The sequence below is a fragment of the Exophiala bonariae genome (assembly GCF_035927105.1).
Source record: "Exophiala bonariae strain CCFEE 5792 chromosome Unknown scaffold_2, whole genome shotgun sequence".
In the NCBI taxonomy this organism is placed as follows: domain Eukaryota; kingdom Fungi; phylum Ascomycota; class Eurotiomycetes; order Chaetothyriales; family Herpotrichiellaceae; genus Exophiala; species Exophiala bonariae.
The window spans coordinates 1,869,015-1,890,116 of record NW_027042477.1 but is presented as its reverse complement, the minus strand read 5'-3'; the positions used below and the strand labels follow the sequence as shown (position 1 = coordinate 1,890,116).

At 50.0% G+C, this 21,102-nt stretch overlaps 6 protein-coding genes across 6 annotated transcripts; 3 read left to right on the top strand and 3 right to left on the bottom strand.

Annotated features, from left to right (window-relative positions):
* Window positions 1-433: 433 nt before the first annotated feature.
* Window positions 434-931, top strand: LTR84_005195 (uncharacterized protein; the record flags this gene model as incomplete). The annotated part of the gene is made up of 1 exon (XM_064848767.1): window positions 434-931. One exon carries the CDS (start codon window positions 434-436, stop codon window positions 929-931), a length of 498 nt encoding a protein of 165 aa, XP_064711391.1.
* Window positions 932-965: 34 nt separating this feature from the next.
* On the bottom strand, window positions 966-2,140 carry LTR84_005194 (uncharacterized protein; the record flags this gene model as incomplete). The annotated part of the gene is made up of 2 exons (XM_064848766.1): window positions 966-1,836; window positions 1,905-2,140. 2 exons carry the CDS (start codon window positions 2,138-2,140, stop codon window positions 966-968), a joined length of 1,107 nt encoding a protein of 368 aa, XP_064711390.1.
* Window positions 2,141-3,148: 1,008 nt separating this feature from the next.
* LTR84_005193 (uncharacterized protein) lies at window positions 3,149-5,809 on the bottom strand (the record flags this gene model as incomplete). Its single annotated transcript, XM_064848765.1, has 1 exon — window positions 3,149-5,809. One exon carries the CDS (start codon window positions 5,807-5,809, stop codon window positions 3,149-3,151), a length of 2,661 nt encoding a protein of 886 aa, XP_064711389.1.
* Window positions 5,810-6,913: 1,104 nt separating this feature from the next.
* Window positions 6,914-7,594, top strand: LTR84_005192 (uncharacterized protein; the record flags this gene model as incomplete). Its single annotated transcript, XM_064848764.1, has 1 exon — window positions 6,914-7,594. One exon carries the CDS (start codon window positions 6,914-6,916, stop codon window positions 7,592-7,594), a length of 681 nt encoding a protein of 226 aa, XP_064711388.1.
* A 6,558-nt stretch (window positions 7,595-14,152) lies between these two features.
* On the top strand, window positions 14,153-15,391 carry LTR84_005191 (uncharacterized protein; the record flags this gene model as incomplete). Its single annotated transcript, XM_064848763.1, has 1 exon — window positions 14,153-15,391. One exon carries the CDS (start codon window positions 14,153-14,155, stop codon window positions 15,389-15,391), a length of 1,239 nt encoding a protein of 412 aa, XP_064711387.1.
* Window positions 15,392-16,291: 900 nt separating this feature from the next.
* LTR84_005190 (uncharacterized protein) lies at window positions 16,292-17,376 on the bottom strand (the record flags this gene model as incomplete). Its single annotated transcript, XM_064848762.1, has 4 exons — window positions 16,292-16,561; window positions 16,650-16,901; window positions 17,027-17,155; window positions 17,263-17,376. 4 exons carry the CDS (start codon window positions 17,374-17,376, stop codon window positions 16,292-16,294), a joined length of 765 nt encoding a protein of 254 aa, XP_064711386.1.
* Window positions 17,377-21,102: the final 3,726 nt, after the last annotated feature.

The following is a 21,102-nucleotide window of genomic DNA, read 5'->3' as shown; positions in this document are numbered from 1 at the left end:
AGTGGGGTTGTGGTCGCAGGGATACCCAGGCCCGGGACTGTGATTCTCAAGGAACAAGCTACTTGTATTGAGAGTCTAACTAGAATCTATGAAAAAAGAATGCTGCTTGATACACCGTCCGATTTAGGCCTAGTATTGGCCTTGGCGAACATCACAGGACTGACATCACCCGGAATGAAACCGGAAACTGCCATGGGAACGAGCACTGCATACATTATTCATTCTCACAGCTCCCTCACACCACTGCTACACCAGCACAACTTCTTCCATTCACGAGCCACAATAATGAACCCGCCGAAGCCTTCTTCGGAATCCGCAGCAGGCTTCAGGCCTCCCGTACAAACGGTAGATATATATCCATTACTGACATAACTAACCTCCTTCTCACCCAAGCACACCAACCTCCATTGATTCCTTCTAACTACCAGAAGCCATGTCTACCGCTACAACCATTGGTCTTCAGACCAGCCCTGCCCTGGCAATTCCCCTCATAGGCTCCTCCCTTACTGTCTTCTATGCCTTCACAGAGACTGCCATCTTCTATTCCTTCCTCCGAGCTGCTGAACATGACCCAGCAACCGCAAGTAAAGCAGTCAGACTGTGGTGGACATACTTCCTAACTCCCGGCGTCTCTTTCATATTCGCAACAACAATCCCGACAATCATCGGTGGCTACTACACTCTAAAAGACTTCCCACAAGGCAGCTACCAGTGGAAGCTGATCGTCGCCGGTATAACTTTTGCTCTCGGACACTTTCTTTATGTACCCATCATCAGCGGTACGATTCTCAGCATCACGGATCAAGAGGTGGAAAGGCGCCAAGAAACATTGGGCATGGTTAGGAAGTGGCTGAAGATTCATTTCTGGAGGTTCTTTTCAACTGATTTGCCTGCTTTGCTGTGCTTTACTGCACTTGCCTATGGCTTGTGACGACAGAGAGCTCTGTTTGCCCTATGAACAATATCTATTCTGAGCTGAGAAATTGCGCATTTGTCATTCCAATGCATGCCAAATCCAACTTTGCATATGCAGGCCGGCCTCTGGCTGCCTTTCTAATTACCTCTGCTTGCAGCATGATTGTATTGTCCTTTGGCTCTTCGCTGGCCTTCGTCTCTGAATGTTGTTGTTGTTGTGCTTCATATACTTGGTGGGCATCTCGAGCGTATTGACGACGACTACCATTGAAATTTAGTCGGCCTTTAGCATCATTCTCACCAGCCTCCTTCCATTCCTGGTGGGCGGCCGTCTTGACACCCAGGGCTGTTCTTATAGCCTGGTCGAGATCTGGGAGTTCATTCCTCAATGTCCAGTAAGCAGCCCTTGCTCGCAACCTCTTCTTCCAGAGACGTGTGGCAACATGTTCAACCAAGAATTGCTTCATCTCTTCATCTGCCGGAGTCATCATCCAAAGAGCACGACAGTCCTCCGAATGGATCTGTCGGTTCGAAATTTGTTCCATACGATTGCTCGCAGCCTCGACCAAGTAATCACAGCGAATATGGTGGGCACACAACCGGGTAAGGTAAGCATTTGTGAAGCGTCCGACAATGGGGTCTGGCCATGGTGCGATACCATAACCCCGGCATGAAAGAAGCATCCAAGTGATGATTTCTTGGTAAGTACCGAAGTGGCCTCCTCTGATGACAAGTGACGGCTTCATCTCAGGGGAAATAGTGGCATCTGAGAAATGGCGCTCTTTCAGACCACCAAGTTCATCTCTCCAGACACTCGAGAACGTTGCCGCAATGTTCCATGGCAGATTTTCAGTGACTGTCCAGGGCTCTGCGGAGGAGTCGTCGATGAACAAAAGCGTAAGATTTTTACTATTGACAAGCCTGCGACATGTGGATTAGCTTTGCTGACATCTCCTTGGTCTCAATTTTGAGGTATTCCCATAACTAACCCATGGAGATGCGAAGCAGACAGACAATCAATCGGCAATAATGGCTCTCTTGCTGGTTCGACCATTGGGGTTGCAGCTCCCAACACATCGCACTCGAGTCCGCCTCTCTCAATTCCCAGGCTCAGCGCACGTACAGCACCTTCGACGAGCTCTTCAGTAGACAAGTCATCGGTCGTCTTGTCGTCGTTCGCCATTCTGTCTTCCATACTGCTGGGTGAAGCTGAACTATCGCGCATCTTGATGCAGGCAGTCCAAGTATCCAAGGCCAAAATAACTCAAGAAGCGGCAAGTCGGTGGGCTGACTCTTTTATTCAAGATGATGAGTAGGGTGCAGACGAACAGAGAGAAAGAGAGAGAAAGGAGGAGGAGGAGAGGCTTATTTTCTACGGGTGGGATACCGCCAGCATCGGGAAGCCCTCTAAAGGGGCTCCTGACTGCTTGCTTCGCAGTCTTACTGTGACTCTTCAACAAGGCCGTTGCTTGTTCTTCCTGCTCTCTCTCGCGATGAGCTGCACGCTCCTCTCTACGACGTGAGTGTGAGTGGTCATCTGACATGAAAGAGGTGCGAGTCTCATCGTGGAACTGAGATATATTTGTGAAGCCCGGCAAATGCAAACTAGCCAGCAAGGCAACGCGAGTGGCCAGTGAGGTGAACCACAGGCCGTTTATCGGTGTTGCCTTTGTCCTTCCCTAGCCTGGCTCTAGCTAGCTCTCTCACTTTTCTGTCTCTGACCTGACTGACGAGTGATGTGTCGGTGTCTTGTGAGGTGAGGCCCAATTTTGTTGTATGTCAAGCTGATATCAGTGGGACGAGGCTGTAGGGCACGTGATATGTTAGATGTGAAATCTGATACGTACGGGAAGGCGAGAAATGAACAGCGTGCAATTCGCCGGTGGTTTCTTGACCGGGCAGTTCACTGTGAGTATTTAAAGCGCGTTCGTCAGCTTATCCTTCAGCGTCTGTTTCATGTGACAGCCAGTGTCGCCGCGCCTCCTAGAAAGACAGTTGAAGCTCTTTGCACTGTGCTAAAGATCCACAATACATATATATCAATGACAATGACTCCGCTTGATAAAGTTACAGGTGAAAGTAAATGCCACAACTCGAATCAAATCTCTCACTACACGGGGCACAAACCATGTATCATCATCACCATCCCCCATGGCCTCAGTAAACCAACATATTGTCCTTGCTTCCTGCACGCCCCTTTTCCTGGTCTGACACCACACCTTGTTTCTATGATTCAACTCTTCAACTTCAGATTCGGTGGCCCATTCGCAGTCAGCCCGGCTGGTTTCTTCGTTCCGATACTCCCTGCCGCTGTTGATGCCTTTGATGCCTTTGGTGCCTTTGGTGCGGGTGTGGCTGCGGTCGCTGTCGGTGGCGGTTTTTTCCCAGTAGACTTTGTCAGCTGCTTTCCTGATACTATTGTCTTTTGTGGCTGTTTCTGAGGAGGACCAACAGTGTCCGCCACGGTGGTTTTCGCGGTGGTGGTTTTGGGCTTTGGCGGAGATGGAGATGGAGGTATTACTTTCTTTGTTGTGGTGTTTGTGGTAGTAGATGGTGGTGTGGGCTTGCCTATGGTGCTGGCAAGGGGTTGCTTTGGTTTCTTGCCTGTTGATAAAGCAGTTGAGCCGTTTGTTAGTTTCTGTTTGAGTCCTGCGGTCGCCGCGGATGGAGTCTTTGATGTTGTCGTGGAAGGTTTGACTGGTGATTGGGTCTGTGTGGTTGCTGCTTTGACGGATGCTGGGGCGCGCGCGGATTTTGGTGCTGAAGAGATCGAGGTCAATATCGGTTTGGTTTTCTGAATTGGTGCTTGTGCTTGTGCTTGTGACTGAGGTGAGGGTTTCTTCGTCTGCTCCTTAGCCGTGGTGGCGCTCTTACTAATTGAAACGGCTTTCGTGGGATTCTTCATTGGGCCAATGCTCGACGTAGCAGTTTTCTTTGGGCCCAGCTTAGGGGCAGAGCCTTTCGTGGTTCCTGAACTGATGGTGCCGACGGCCGTCGAAGCGTTGCTGGACAGGGTGACGACTGTTCCATATCGACTATTCTCTTCAGCCTTCACGTTTTCCCAGAATCTGCCTTTGTTGTTCGTCGTGGCAGGTGGACGACCTTCTCTCTTTGCCTCTGCAGCGTTGAGGTCTTTCCAAAATGTCCCCTTTGGAGGTTGTGGTGCGGCTGCGGCCTGTCGACTCTTTTCCTCGGCATCCAATGCGTCCCAGAACTTTGCCTTCTGGCCTCTGTGGACGACTGTGCCAGTCCTGTTCTTCTCTTCTGCGTTGAGAGCATCCCAAAATGCCCCTTGGGGACGGATAACATCACTTGTGCCGGATCTAACGGAGCCAGCTGTTGTAGATCCCCTTTTCTGTTGTCTCTTCGCTTCCTCCTTCGCCATGTCTTGCATGAAAGATTGTTGTTTGGTCGTCATACTGTCGTTGACCATTTTCTGCGGGTCTGAGAGGAATTGTTGGATGAAGTCAGTGCTGTTCAGCAACTTCTGTGCTGATGGTGATGTGATGAGGTTTTGCACGGCCATTGCGCCAGATCTGAAAGTCTCTTCTTGTTGATCGGGATCGAAGAAAGAGTCCAGTGTCAGCCCACTCGCAGAAGTCGAGAGACTTTTTGCTTGTCTTCCCGCCTGTAAACCGGCTTTCTTAATGTCATCTGTGCCGGATTTCACTGCCTGCTTGTTGATGCTCTTCCAGAACCGCTGCGGGAGATCTCCGTAGAATATAAACAGGACCATGGCAAGAATTCCCATTGGTGCGAAAATTTGCAGGAATTCATACCACTTGCTTGCTTGGATCGGAACTGTCATGTGTCCACATCCGCGAAGTATTTTTCCAGATCTATATTTCGTAGCACCATTATCTGCTGGGAACTTGCCAGACTGTAGGTATTGTTCCATCAGAAGATCCTTTTCGCGCCAACGGGCGGTCAGCCACAGGTCAAAAGCCTTCTCGTTGTGCAATGGAATGTCTTTGATTGCAAAACGTCGCCAATACATGCTGACACTCTTCGGTGGCCTCCCTTCGAGATAGCCCGCTTTTAATGTGAAGATATCCTGAGCATATTGACCTCTAGGTACACCTTCGTAAGCTACCGTGCAATCGTAGATATAATCCACCGAGTTTCTTAGCTCATCAAGACAGAAGTGCAAACCCGTACTTCGCGGCAATAAAACATGCTTCATATCAGTCATGTTGTTTTTCTTTGCCCATGCTGCACTTTTGGCACGGGTGCTAGGTGCCAGATTCGTACCTTCCGGGAACAGTAGAAGCCACATTGGGTCTGTGGTTTTATTCAACTTCTGCAATGCGGTGGCCATATTAGGCTTGTCTTGTTCCCAGTTGCGTTTGAGAAATATAAACTGGTTGAGTTGCATACCCCATCCAAGAATAGGGATCTTCTTCAAAGATTCTTTCAGAATAATGTAGAGTCGACCGTGCATTCCATTGCAATATGCTATCCACCAAAGATACAGCCAATCGGTATAAATTTGGTGATTCGCTACAAGAACCAATCTCTCAGGGAAATCTAATATCAGATTACCATCAGCGGACTTGAGCAGCTGTCCTCGAACAGATGCATCTCCAGATATGATGACCTTGGTGGGTGCAAATGTTTGTGTCAACGTCATCGTCAGCAGCCCGAACGACTGCTTTGTAAATGCGATCCATGCATTATACCAGTCTTCATTAATCAAGGACAGTGGTGTACCGAGGAATTGAGATAGATTGATTGCCAGAGCACCGGAAAGAAAGTAAGTTGACAACGCGATGGCTCGAGAAGCTACTGAGTATTCGCCTTTCTTGAGAGGCACGCGATCGGGCCGGTTTGCTTTTGACTCAAGCGAGAAGCCGGCGGCGGGCTCCAGTGCTGGCTGTTTGGGTCCAACAGACATTTTCGTATTATTGATCACACTTTCTCGGGTACTCTCATTCTGCTCTCTTGGATCTGACTGATCTCATATCTGGCTGGTGGTGGACTGTGAGAGCAGTATTGGGATATTTTTTGAGAAGGCTGGCCGTTGCTGGTCTGGGGTTAAATGAACGCCACCTCTGACGTAGAAACAGGGTCCGTTCGAGCAAGGGTGAGCAGTGAACACACAACAATGCCAGTGCAAGAGTTTGGTGATATGTTGGACTCCCTCACGCAGTAGACCAAGTCCATTCTAAAATACGGAGCAGCGAATGTGGCGCTGACTGGACATTGATTTGGGTCCTGCTTCAAGCAAGCTCTCGAGACATCCGACAAATGGAAGAGTTGCCCGCTCCTAATCATTATGGGCGATCTGACAGCTGGATGCCAATCTGTGATTTTGGGATGGCATTCCACCACCATAATCCTGGTCAATTGATGTCCAGACTGGACCTTGGACAAGGATTAGGCGGGACAAGGTGTCAAAAACCAGGAAAACAGGACATCAACCCTGTGGCGGTGCGGTACTCAGGCCCATTCCAACCTCGGATGACGTTTTCCTTCGCCTCCCACCCCCCAATAACTTCAACCTCCCCATCTGAGCCCAAGATCCAGTCCGTGAGACATAAGAACAATTGCATTGGGCTTGACATCACGAAGATTTCTTCGTTTATAAGCGTTCGATTCCTATTCTTAGGCTGTACCTGACAGAACCATCTATTCAAATGCCTAACGTATCTTTTGACGTCTTTTTCGATAAGGACTTTATCAATATCACTGCTACCAGGGGTATCAAAGCCCCTAAGGCAAAGCCTGATTGGAAAGTCCGCACCGCTCCCAAACTACCTCCGAAAGAAAAGCCAGTCGATAACAGCAGCAACCGAACTCCTCGACCTCCACCAAGAGAGAAGCTGACCTCGACTCGTCAGTCCTTGAATCCCAAGCAACAGGCTCAATACACCCCGGGCAAGGTAACGGAGCTTTCTGACGACGCCTCGCAAACCAGTGAACAGCCCAAGCGGAAGCCCCCAAAGCTTGGACCTAGGAAGTCTGCAGCTCCAGCCAACCCATCACCAGCATCATAAAGATGGCTACTCAATGGGTTCTCGACAAAGTGTCCAATGCCTTGGCTCCAACGGTTTCGAATGCTGTGTCCAGTGCAGGGTCATTTGCCGGAGGAGCAGTAGGGGCTGTGGGCAGTAGCATCAATGGAGTAGGAGAAGGCATCAATAGATCAATTAAACGGTATGGGGACGGCGTGATGGATTATGGGAATGGGCTTATGGATTGGACATCGGCCACAGGCAGTCGAGCACAGACGGCTGCCAATCCTCTCGGACTTTCTGGTGGGAAGAGTACAGGGAAGACAACAGTGACGAGTCCTCGAATGTATCGGGCACCACCTAAGACCGATGCGTCGAAGACATTGAAGACAACCAGCAAAACGGTGCCCCAGAAGAAGGTACAAGGTGCAGCTCCGAAGAAGGCACTGCCTGCACCGAGCACCAAGTCAGCAGCCACTCCTTTGAAGAAAACTGCCACGGCACCGGTCAAGAAAGTGTCGTCGGCACCGAATCCTGGAGCGATGAGAAAAACAGGAGTCACAGCCACACCGGGCAAACCATCAGTTGCTTCGAAACCAACCGCTGCGACCAAGAAAGTCACGCCGGTCAAGGCTAGCACTGCATCGGCACCCAAGACTTCCACCCGACCTCAGGTGGGAGGTAATTCGAAGGCTGCGGCTAACCCTCTTGGACTCACCTTCTGATTGTTGACGAGGAGTGATTTGTATGTGTAGAATTAGGTTATTAAACAGCTAGGGGAAATGATTTCTTTGAAATAGGATTTTCGTTCCATTTTTCACCAATAGTACTTACTGGTCACTAATTTGGTGACATTCAGGCCTACCCTGTAATCTGTTCTCCATTTTGCAAAGTCGTCATGCTGTGAGGGAAGGAAAGTAGGAGACTGAAACTTGGGTACTTACCTCGTTACCTGAGGTCGGTAGCATTTCAAAGGGAAATCAGCCTGCCAAGCGTGTATTCAGATTTCCGTGGTCAGTCAAGACACATCATCAACAGTCTGCGGCCTTCGTCTCCCAGACACCATCAGCGGACGCATTCCCTCATGCACACACCGCCCCCGGACTGACAATAATACCCGTGTAAAAGCCATCATTCCGTATAATCCATATCCGCGAAAGGGGACGGAGCCGGGCCAGCAATGTCATGATTGGGTTGTTCCTGCCATCAAGGACGGATGCCTGATTTTTCCTTGTACATCAAGTCAACCTCGGAAAGAGCCTGCCAACAGCCTTTCAGGTCTGCCACGAACAGAAACCAACCCAGCAGCTTGCTATTGACTTGCAACCTGCATTCTCATGCAGAAACAAGCTAAGCCATTGCCCATTTATTACCCAGACAATCATGGTCTATCGCAGGTGCGGGACTGAGATGCAAGCCTTTGCGTGTGTTTGCCTTATGCCACTAAGTCGCAACCAGCTAGCGAGTGCTGATTTCGGCGCTGAAGTCTCGACTCTAAGCCTCAGTGTCTGGCAAGACAAAAGATTCATTCCCCCAAGTCGCAAGCTAGGCGCAATGATGGTCCGTCTCTTTTGCTCAAAGTATTTCCTCAAATTTTGTCCCGAACAAGGTCTGGTCTATTGGGCTTTTCAAACCAATCACCCACGTTGATAGGGAGAAGGGCGGAACATAAAGTCGGTTCCTTGGGGATTATCTCTGAATCACCTTCTACCCACCAACACCAGAGAATGACTTGGCCTTTCCTCTTGTTGGCTCGAATGTGAGTTCTTCCAGTGGAATAAACTGTGAAAGGCACCCCAGATTTCCTCAAACAGCTTTAAAGCACCAAACAAAACCTGCACGCTCCCGCCAGCAACATATACCTCTGCCCATGCTATTGCGATATAATTGTGGGTCTTGCCATGAGTGACTTGGACTAATACGCTACTCTGTAGGGCTACTATGGCAATCAAGATTCAGCTATAGACAGCTGAAGCCAAGGGGCCGTGCCGAAAGCTGTAATACATCAGGCTGGGCTGCACTTTGTCTAGCTACTGTCGGCCAGCGTCCTGAAAACACCAACAAGTGAGAGCTGGAGCCATCATCTACCTACATTTCACTCCCACCTACCGTGAGACCGAACCTGGAAATCATGTCACTGGAGAATGTGCAAATTTTCTTGGAGCCTTCGGTCTTAGCTACAGATATCAGAAAGCCCCTGGGTTTAATTATCCCAGTACATGTGATAATCAACAGACATGACTTGCTCACCCAACCGCTAAAGATCTTAGCAAGCAAATCACATCATGTTGACGTCTTTGAGCGGCATCGGTCGTTGGCGTTGCCGACCAAGGCAGCCTTTGGGTATTCAGGAAGCAAATCCGCATCCACCAGAGCAAAAGATATCTGCGTCGACGTATCACCGTGCGGGCCCGTTCACTTCCATATCAAACCGACTCCATCCCCGCTTTCATCACTTCGACTGCCCACGCTTAGCCTAATTGTCGCCTTCAACCCTCAATCTTTTCAAGCGCCTCCACAACGTGACTACAAGACAAATCCACCTCTCCTTCACTTGCCAGTAAGAAGCTCAGTGTTCGGCAGTGTTCCTAGGTTATTACTCCCTCCCCAGACTGACAGATGTAAAACTCAAGGCGCCCAAGGAAGTCACAAACGCCAGGGTCATAGCAACAGTGGGGCTGGAAATGGCAAGAAAGTGAAACGCAGTGGTGACCAGGGATCTAAGCACACCAAAGGAGGTCGTGGTGAGAACAACGAAAGAGAGAATGAAATGTCTGAGGAGGATGACAAGAAGCCCAGGAAGCCGAAATCTTTGGACGAAAGGCTATACAGTGACGAAAACCAGCCGTTCATGTGCCCATACTACTATCGTCGACCAGACATGTATGCATGTTGCAGAGGGTTCCAATGGTCTAGCGGAGGAATCCACCGCCGAAAGGATCACCTTAAGGCGTATCACAGGCTTCAACCCCTGTGTTATATATGTAACATTTGTCTTCAGAGATTCGAAATTACCCAAGAGACCGATTTCAAGGTGCATGTCAAGGCGGGTTCCTGCCATGGGGGAGAAGCTCGAGACTATCTGAAGGGGTTTGACGAGGTTCAATGGGAACTACTTGATCCTCACAAGGAAGGCTCACCACTGAAAGGATCTCTTGAACCGGTCGCCAAATGGGAGAAGACTTACAAAATTCTTTTCCCTGACACCAAGGAAGGTGGTGTTCCAGACCCTTTCCAGGAGCCTGAGAAGCGTGACATGTTCCGATACGTGCGTCAAGCCATGGGTGCTGAGTCCTCATGGACTCCACAAGAGATGCACTTGATGCAGTTGATGCACGACATTCTGACTGTACGTCATGACTTTAGTATCTGGCGGAAGTATTTTGCGGCATCAGACGACCTCAGCATAGGCACTCGACCAGGCGATCCTCTTCCGATGCCGTTCACTGGAAGGCTAGACACTGACTCAACTTACGCTTCCATCTTAGAAGAAGTGGAGGAGCTCAATCCACCAGTGGGAGGAGATTATCCTGATCATTTCTCTACCATGAGTGGAGGCAACATTGGTAGAACTCTCGACCACCAAGTACCTGATGGACCTCAGCTAGCTAATGGCTCGAACAACTTGCTCTCTACCCAGGATTTCTTTTCAGCGCCATCAGAGATCAGCTCTATACAACCTTCCCAAATCGGTCTGACTTCAAGCTGGACAACCTCAGACCACCCTACATATGGACATGATGCACAGATGACGCCAATTTCTCAGTTCGACCCATACTTCAATCTCCCTACGCTCTTTCCAGCCACATCTGAATTCAATGATCTCCAGATGAACGTCCCACCCACACCCGAAGACCACTCGCACTTGGGGGCCGTTTTTCGAGACACAGCAGCCCCACCTTTGCAGTATTCATCTCAAGCGAATGATATAGTTTTCCCTGCTTCTGACCACACCATGAACTTCAGCCCGCCATGACCATGGGATCTTATGGCGTTTCAAGTATGCCAACCAGCCGCTCGCACACACAGTTGGTACCCACTATTCAAGACAAACATGCCAGCAACCGCCGAGGTTTTAATAAAGTTCGCTGACCCGACTGAAACGATATCACTTTAACCCCAGAGCCTCGTGTTGGAAGTATCCCCAGAGTTGGCCATATTTCCCGTAAGAAGACTCCTAGCGATAGGCTTTTCATCTTCTGGCCACTGTAGTTCGATTTTTGTTGTCTGGAGTTCGTCTGACCAAGCTCCAATCTGACTCAACAAACCATCCTTGTCGTTATCCCTCTGCTGGTTTCGAAAGTCCCATGCATGAGACAGAAACCCCAATTGATTGTCCTGCTGTTGAGTCGAAGATTGATGCTGCTGAAACTTTGGTACGAGAAACCTTTCGCTGGCGTCAATTTTGTTCGACAGAAAATTCGACATTGCATGGTTCGAGTCCACAGCAGCATTCTTGTACGAAGGAGCAAAGGATCTCACATCGTCTCTAATCACATCCAACAGGACAGTTAGCTATCTTTCTTGCGAGAAGTGAGGAACGCAGCTGGAGAAGTTGAAGAAACGTACTCTCTCGCATTTAATGTGGTCCTAGGATATCTAATGGCAGAAGAATTCACCTCTCGACTTTTCTGATGACTCAGTCTTGCGAAACACTCGTGGTCTTGGGAATTTCGGGCCGAACTTCTGTTCTTATAACCATTTGAATAGCTCTGGTCTGTGCGAGGCATCTTGAATGTTGACAGATTCCAAGAATTTCACACTTGCAGGTGAATGAGTCAAGGTAACTGGGAATGAGGATATGTCTGACTTCCCCAGTTTCAATGGCATCAAGCACGAAGATGATATCCAGAATATGTTGAGATAGCATCAGAAGGCCATTCTTATACCCATTTCGTGCTGTTTTCCGCGCGGGCAATTGGGAAGGAGTTGCGTTGGTGCAATTTTCCGCACAGTTGAGCGCTCATTCATTGGGCAGTTGGTGCCATTTTTGGCGTTCGTATCAGAAACTGGGGATGATTGGTGGAAGACATGCTGAAATTCGCGTCGGAGGCCAAGAATGAACCATCTCCACCCTCTCATAGTGGCCAAACACTGAGGATCATTGGTGGAGGGCATGCTGAAATCAGCCATGAGGGCCGAGAGCGATCAATCTCCATGCTATGATGGTGGCCAAGGACATCTTACTGGCTGGCCCGCCAGCAGGATAAGAGGTGATGGGGCTTGGATTGTACGACAGGCTCGGATGCGGCTGTGGCAAGGCACGGGGCTATCGAGGCTGAGCTGGGGGAGAACAAAGTGTGAAGCAGAGTGATCCCATGTAGTGATCGGGCTGAATTGACATGTTGAAAGGCTCGTGGACCCGTGATAGCGAGATCTGAGGAGACGAGGACCTAGAACAAGAAGGAAGAGAGTGTGAAGAGAACTTTTTTCGGACGCGGCTCTTATACTTACTTTGAATGCAATGACAATTTTCAGCATCAACAGCCTTCAGGCGACCATCGGCCAGCTGTTAATGTCGCAAATTTGCCTGACAGGCAACCAGGCATATCCCCAAGTAGTTAGGGACGCAACAATTGATCTAGGTGCAATAAAACGACTGCTTTGCCTTTCAAAGCTCCATACACCTTTCCTGTTTACCTTCTTCCCACCCACTGCAGGTTATTCAGACTTCGGTGACTACTAGTCCCTGACCGGTGGTTCCATCTTTGATTGGTTGATCAACGACATACAACAACAGTAAGGCAAGCCGGGCGGGAGCAAGATCGAATTGAATGGAATGCCTTGTTGTATCCAATTTATCCTGCCCCAGTTCGATGCCCTGAGCAGGTTTGTGAGTGATGAGCCTCATTCTCATTCCCATTCACACTCTCTGATCTCGCTTGCAAGTCTGCATCACGGGGTTTTCTGGCCAACTGTGATCTGCCTATGTATGCCTGGGCAAGTTCGCAAACTGTTTTGAAGCTGTGACCAGCGAGCCTCAATATGCCCTGAGAGCCACTGGCATGCTGGACAATTGATGCCTCGCTTTTAGCCATGTCGTGGCCTGAAGCATGAGGCATGCCTTTCGACGAGCTCCACAAGGCTTCTCATCATTCATCGGCGTCGTCACGCCCGTTATTATATGCCCTATTTGCCCGCCAAGCCGTTGCAGCTTCCTGTTTTGTCTTTTCGTCGCCCAGCATCTCCTACCGCACGAAAAGACTAGAAATTGAAAAATTCCAAAGGAGGCTTTTTCGCTAAGGAACTTTGATTGTGGTCTGGTATCATCAAAGGAACCCATCACTCTCAAAGATTGGCAACTTTTCATCGAGGGACGATGCATTCATGGGCATTTTCGATGAGACCACATCGAGGCTTATTCCTCCTCTCCTTCATCTACCTTTGGATTGTCAATTGATTCGTGAATCTCGGAGCTCAAACACCTGACAGATCTGCCAGATTTTGAGACCGCGAGTAGATAGGAGACAAGTTGCCCGTTGCAACCTCAGTGATTGCTACAGCTGAGTCGCCCGCACAAGAATTCCTGTACTCATGGGTCTCAAGCCTCCTGATGTGCAACGCGCAATTGCGTGATTTGTAAACGTGATGGCCCATTCCATAGCTCAAGAAAGACAGATGCTTTGCCGTTCGACTGACGATCAAATTGATAGCCTTGAGCGAAACCACAGTCCAGCATCAATGTCCAGGACCCTGAAGCGGCTCTTCTCGAGTTAGACTCAATGCGCATTTAGAAAAAGGCATCTGAAGCTAAATATGGCACTCGTCAATATGATTGCTCGGTGCGTATTGATGGGAATATGAAAGTGGAGGTCAAATCACGCCCTACGGAGTACAACCAACGAGACTCCGAGATCGATACGTCCTGGCACTGCTGACAGTGGTCGAAAAGAGCAGTGGGAGGATGGAGATCGGCCCGAGGCAGTGATTGCGCTGATCGAAGCGCCATGCACCGGTCAGCTAACCGAACGTCATTTCTACCCCGTGCATCGTAGCCGTTGGTCTTTGGGACATCCAGCTACGTCCTTCCGATGACAGTCATTGATATCAAATAGTAGTGACCTCCCCCTGTCCGTCCACCTCATGTCAGACATCGTCTAACCTCCACCGCTGACAAACCTCGTAAGGGTCCAGCTACTTATTGACCACGCTCAAATATTGCATACTTCCATCAATGCTTCCCGTAACATTGAAGTAAAGAGTGCATCTTCCGTGTTTTGTGGAGTCGGCAAGTATAATCAACACCATCATCACAAAGACAACCCCAGTAGCAGGAGTCGAAAATGGCAGACATCCAACCATTTACCATCTCGATTCCGGACTCAGCTCTCGAGGACCTCAAACTCCGGCTCTCGCTCGCAAAGTTTCCAGACGAACTCGATGGCGCCGAGTGGGAATACGGCTCCCCGCTGGCGGACGTCAAGCGGCTCACGGCATACTGGAAGGACAAGCACGACTGGCGCGCCGCCGAGAAGCAGCTGAACAAGATGCCACAGTTCACGACCTCCATCACCGTCGACGGCTTCGACCCACTAACAATCCACTTCATCTATCAGAAATCCGCCCGAGCCAATGCAACCCCTTTACTATTCGTGCACGGGTGGCCCGGCAGCTTCATCGAAGCGAGCAAGATCTGGGAGAGGCTGTCTTCTCCCGAAGCAGGCGCGACTTCCGCCCCGGCGTTCGACTTCGTAGCGCTCAGCCTGCCAGGCTACGGGTTCTCGGAGACGGCGAAGAAAAAGGGGTTCGCGCTCGCGCAGTACGCCGAGACGGCGCACAAGCTGATGCTCAAGCTCGGGTACGACGAGTACGTGACGCAAGGCGGCGACTGGGGCTACTACATCACACGCACCATCAGCCTGCTGTACCCGACGCACTGCAAAGCGACACACGTGAACATGGACCAAGGCGAGGCGCCGACCTACGCATCCAACCCGCTGCTCGCCCTCCAGCACGCCGTGACACCCTATACAGAGTACGAAACCAAAGGGCTCGCGCGCACCAAGTGGTTCCTGGAGCAAGGGTCGGGATACCGGGCGCAGCAGAGCACGAAGCCGCAGACGCTGGGGTACGGGCTGGCGGACTCGCCGGTGGGGCTGCTGGCGTGGATCTATGAGAAGCTGCACGACTGGACGGACCGCTACCCGTGGACCGACGACGAGGTCTGCACCTGGGTCGCCATCTACTGGTTCTCGGCCGCGGGTCCCGCCGCCAACCTGCGCATCTACTACGAGGCCACCCACGAGTGGGACAATCCCGCGCGCAGGGTCACGCGCGACCGCACGCGCCAGTGGATCGGCGGCGGCGTCAAGCTCGGCCTGACGCACTCGCCCGCCGAGTTGAGGGTCTTGCCCAAGGCCTGGACACATACCCAGGGCAACGTCGTCTTTGATCGGACACATGATAGTGGAGGACACTTTTTCGCGTATGAGCGCCCCGACCATCTGATTGGCGATGTCAGAGATATGTATGGCAAGGGCGGCGGCGCGGCCGGCGTGGTCAAGGGGAAGAGTGGGTATTGATTGCCGTTCGTTCGTCGACTGTTATCTTGTTTGGAATACATATATGATTGAACCGCCAAGAGGGCATGGCATGGATTTTGGGCCGCGGCGGCGTCTGTGTGACCAGGCTCACGACATTCTCTGGCCAGCCTGGGTGAATGAGATGGAGAAGCCCTTGCCAAGGATGATAAATACTAGTCACACACAAATGCTATTGCCGCCTCAACCTCAAAGGGTGGTAACGCGACTAGGCCTGATGTCGGGTTGAAATGCCTGGAGACGGAATTGGCATTAAGAACCATATAACACGGAGGATACTTATTCGTCGCTGTCTAGTTAACATGAAAATCGAAGGATTGTGATGTACTGGTGCGAGGACCAAAGGATCACTTGCGACGGCGCCGTAAATATTGTGGATGGATTTCAAAGGCAGAGGAGAATGATTACACGAGTGGAAAGTGGCAGCAGTCACTGATTACTTTCCGCCTTGCAGTCAAAGATGCCAGATATTTTCTGGTCGGTGAAACAAATATCTCTATGATTGTCCAATTGCTATGCCATCCGTCCGCTGGCTCTAGGCAGCATTTCTCGACAGCTAGATAGCCATGATCTCGTGATCTATCCAAATATTGTCGTAAATGTCAGAGGCATGTCCTCTTGCTCCCGGTGGAGTGTGTAGACCATCCTTGGACTCGGCATGTCGTCCCTGAGGCAGTTGGTGGCACTGTCCAAGAGACAGATAATTTCCTTCAGGCTGGACATTCCATCGTCGATGGACGCTTGCCAATTCCTCCTCTTTGCAACCGTCCAAGCTATATCACCTCAACCGTTCGTCACATCTCATGATCTGCTCAGCAATGTGAATGGAATTAATGCCAAGCCTCATGGTCCTCGTCGTTGAATGCAGTTCGACCGCGAAACTCATAACTTGCCACCCCTCCTCTTCTCCACGGCCTCTCTAAGCAGCTGAATGACATGTCCAGGATCCTTGGCCCCGAACACGGCACTGCCAGCAACAATCACGTTGGCACCAGCTTCCGCTGCCTGGTCGATTGTGCCCTCGCCGAGACCGCCGTCAACTTCGATATTGAGATCGGGATACTTCTGCCGCAGTGCCGTTACCTTGGGTAGCTCACTGGCCATGAATTTCTGGCCACCGAAGCCCGGATGTACGGTCATGACTAACACCATCTAGATTGTGAGGGAAATGTTAGCACGGAAGAAAATGCAACACTTGACCTAGTCATGATTCAGCATGATTGGGGTGGGGAACGCATACATCCGGCCTCTCTTCCTTAGACTCATTCTCCAGAATGTCCCACAGAACATCGACAGGGGTGTCTGGTTTGATGGCTATGCCTGCCTGCATGCCTAGTTCGTGGATGTATCGAATCAGTTGCTTCGGAGATGTTGGACTCTTGGTAGTTGTGTCTTCAGGCTTGGTTGCGGCGACCGATGTGACCGCGGCTTCATAGTGGAAGCAGTATAAATCGCAACCTGCATCACGGAACGTACTAGCCCATCTGTGTGGCTAGAGACCTGTCAGAAAGAACGGGGTAATAGTCGACCCTAGCAATCTAGACTCGTATAATATGAAGGAGGATTGTGGCCGGCTCTTCTAGCGTTTGGTAGGAAATCTGAAGTTGCCCAACATACCTCAGATATCATCATATGGCAATCAAATGTACCTTTACCACCGGCAGTCTTGGGTCGGTCGACGTGTGATCTGATCTTGGTGACGACAGGAGCACCGAAGGTAATATTGGGAACGAAATGGCCATCCATCTGTGTGATTCAAAGTACATGAGTTGTCAGCCGATAAGGTTCTTTGGGTAGGTGATCCTTGAAGATATCTCTACAACATGGGAATCTTCGCAGCAATCAGAACGTACAATGTCAACATGCAGCCAGTCCGCACCCTCTCCGATAGTCTTTGAGCATGCCGCTCCTAGAGCAGCGAAATCCGCGCTCAGTATGGAGGGTGCAATGATTGCCGGAGGTGACATTGTTGGGAGCACCTAGGAGGGCTTCGAGGACTCAGAGGGTGGGAAATATTGCGGCGCGGGGACTTTTGATGCAGGAGGGTCTGTTGTGACGAGGGCCTGATAGCAAGGTAGATCTCGAGCAGTGAGAATTGTATATGCAGATGAGTTAAAAGGTCTGCCAAACCCGAATCCTCTGCAGGTTCAAGTTGAAACATTCAATGAAGTGGGGGAGGCCGTTGGAGCCAAAAAATAAATTGGGGAAGGAAGTCGTGAGGAGGGGCAACCAGACATCGGATCAGCACCAGTTGAAAGTGGAAGTATGATTACACACGATGAGATGAGCGAGACAGAAGGGATTGGAGTCAATAATTGGATATTCAAGAGTAAAATCCGATAGCTGAAAGAAATTGAGAAATTCAGGCATGGTACCCCAAGTGAACGATTGTACACGCCTTATTGCCCATGCGCAACATCGTCCAGCCTCGTATGCGCCAGGTTTCAATAGTAAGAGGGCGCCATCGTCGACCATAGTGACCCAGAAGCATAAGATAAAAGTATGGCAGACATAAGATGAAATGCTTCAACTCCCATATGACTCCTTGCTAGCCCAAGACAATAAAACGAGAAGCCCAAAGGAAATAAAACCGACTTCAGCTTGTACACGTCAATAATGGAAGCAAAACCTGCACATTTGACGAGTTCTCTCATGTCGACATTCAGGTGTCAAGCGCAAGAAGTTGTTGCGGCCTCCGACTGGGACTGGGAAAGTTTCACCAGCCCCTGTAATGACCTGGCTCACGGTCATACTGTGCTGCCAGGCTGATTCATAATGGGAGAGGGTCGAAGCAATTCCGCTCTCGGAACCATCCAACCCGACCACCATTGAACTTCCATCCATGTTCTCGAACGATAGATCTGAGTAATCGTCCGAATGACTATTGACGGGACTGATGAAGTCAAGATATGGATGTTGATCCCCATCTTCTTGTGTATCAAATGCGGCCGTAAAGGTTGCAATTGTGGCAGTAGCACGGTCAACGTGATTGTTTTGGTCAAGGCTTCCCATGGAAAGGGAATGATTGATGGTATGCTGGGCCTCATGGCTATTATTGCTAATCTGTGATTGGCTGGAGCTATTGCTATCAAGGGAGCTTCCTCGCATGTGATAGTCTGCTGTGCAAGTCCTGGGAATATCGACAGCCCCTTGAGAAGGGTAAGCAGTTCTGTTGGACTCATCCTTGTCTTGTTTCTGGCTGCAAGTGCAGCATCGACAGCCACATCCGCACCCATGCACTCCATTGCCAGAGCAGCATGTATGGTTTGTGGTTGAGATTTTCTGATGATTGGGTTTTCCAGCAACAACAACAGGGGTGGAGTGTCGCCTGCGAGGGTCTCCTTGGGACTGTAAACAGAAACGAGAATCCATAGTGGCAAAGATAAGGCACCAAGCTTTTTGAAGCTCAGGAAGACGCTGTTGTAGAACAAATGGTGTTACATACAAAGTGGTATTGTGATATAGTGATCAAACAGCCAACCCTAAGCAAGTAGTGATACAGGAACAAAATCAGCAGGTACAGGATAGTCTTTCAGAAATGGCAAAGGGGAGGAAAGGTCGCAGAGAACAGAATGAGAGTATCTGTACAGGATAATATAGTCCTTTGAAGAAGGAGGAAACTTAGCTCGGTGGTGTTTGCAACTGCAGTGGTTTGCAACAGATCACGGGTACAATGACGAGAGATTGACCTTGGATAGCCGATGATAATACTTGACGGGCCATTGATAGAGGTGATGCTCATCACGAGCCGTTTCAATGTCTTGTTAGCAAAGTACCAGACAGAATACTAGCTAGAATAGCCGCGTGGGGCTGATCAGATCAGTTCCGGTTTGCAGGTATACGAGTTCTGAGTCTGGACGAGCGGAAGTAGACCGAGCATATCAGGTCAACGTGACCTGTTCTCATATCAATTGGGCGTTGTCTCGATGAGTCACGAGCAAATGGTGTCGGATACTGAAAGACAGCACCACGATGAGTGGTCGCTTCACCACGGCTCCTGGGAGCTTTGGCGGAGCTGTCAACCCGGGGAAGGACGGGGCGCTTTGAAAATGTCCCAGAGAGCTGGAAAACGAACAGAGATGGCGAATGGGATGGAGATAGATACAAAGTTAGACGTGCAGTTTGATATCATGCCCTATGCAGGGACAGACCACGAGGACAGAGGCCTGAAGTCACGGGTGGGAAAAAAGGGGGGGAAATCCAACAAGCATATCACATGTTCTGGTGAGTATGCTGCTCGTTCTACACACCGGTTAGGAATTAGATCAATCAAGGAAAGATCGTTAACGAGCTGGTAGAATGGATTCGAGTTCCATTCTCTATTTGCACATGTCTTTCAAGTTGTTGTTTCAATCTCTTCTGGTCCATCAACCGAGGTCAAATGGTGCTCCCCTGGCTAACCAATTCTCAGCGCGGAGCATCCGAAACCTGCCAGTGCCTCTCGCAATCTAATTGACAACTGGTAAGCACGGGATGTTCCTTTCCTGGGCCATTCGTCATCTTCTTGCTATCAATGTTATACTGCCAGCCTGGGCACCCACGCGCAGGTCAGCATCTTATCCAACTAGAGAAGCCTGAACCGGCTCTCCCATCATCATTGGAGCAATAACCGAAACGAACTGGGATCGTCTCGTAGAAGCCTCAGGCTCAAGAAAACCTCCACGTCGATCCCACGTTTCCTTTTCCAAATCTTTCTTCCCGTGACCTCTTCTCCTTCTAGGCTCGCTTCCAAGATTCCATGCAGACTCGGACGTCTAATAAACTCTCCACCGGCACTCCTCTCATGCATCCTTTCATGCACCAGCGGAGAGGCTGCATCAACAACACACTAAAATCCACGCCAGGCAATCACATCTTACCCGACTCTAGCCGCCAAATCACTGATATTGATTGTTCGTTTAGTTTACTGTGAAGGTGTTTGTTTGTGCTCAAACCCTCCCGTCCATGTCCACTGAACGGCCACTAAAAATTCAACTAGGGACAGAGGTAACGTCGTCTCAATTCCCCACACACTGTGATGGAGATATCTTGTCATTAGTAGATTTCACTTCGGGACTGTAATCCCACACCGCTTTTCTCGACCAATAGGGAAGGAACTCTGGCCATCGACAATACCGATGTAGTCCCTCAAGGTATTGAACCACGAGCCCTTTCGAACAATGGAGAATTGCAATCGACTTGACGAGTACTTACCCTGGACATCATCCCACCATTTGCTCGAGCAGTGGTTTGTAATCGACCAAACTAAATCCTATCCCCTGCCAACAGGTCATCTGAGAGGGAACCCCTTTGGAAGTTCTCTCTTCGTCATCATGCAGCGGCAACTGCTCACTGGGTCTTCCGACAAGCGAGTCCGTCAAAGACAACGCTATTGGCACTCTTGCATAACCTCCTCGTATCTGATCGACTCGGCCGCCTCCGAAAAACTCTCTCTTCTTCATTTGTCTACGCTTACACTTGCCACGCCTTCACAGTGCCACAGTGAATGTGATTCGTGATGGACTTTTCCTTTTCCGAAGAGCCCTGCTCATCTTACCCAACCCAGTAGATATGTTGTTCGGGTCTTGACACGCGAGTTTTCGTGGCTTTAATCACCGAGGGATGATGATTTCTTTGGGATTCGTGGCCACCAACGCCTTTCCTGTTGTGTCTTTGTTACAAAAAAGTCAAGACTGTGTGTCGGGTAACACCAC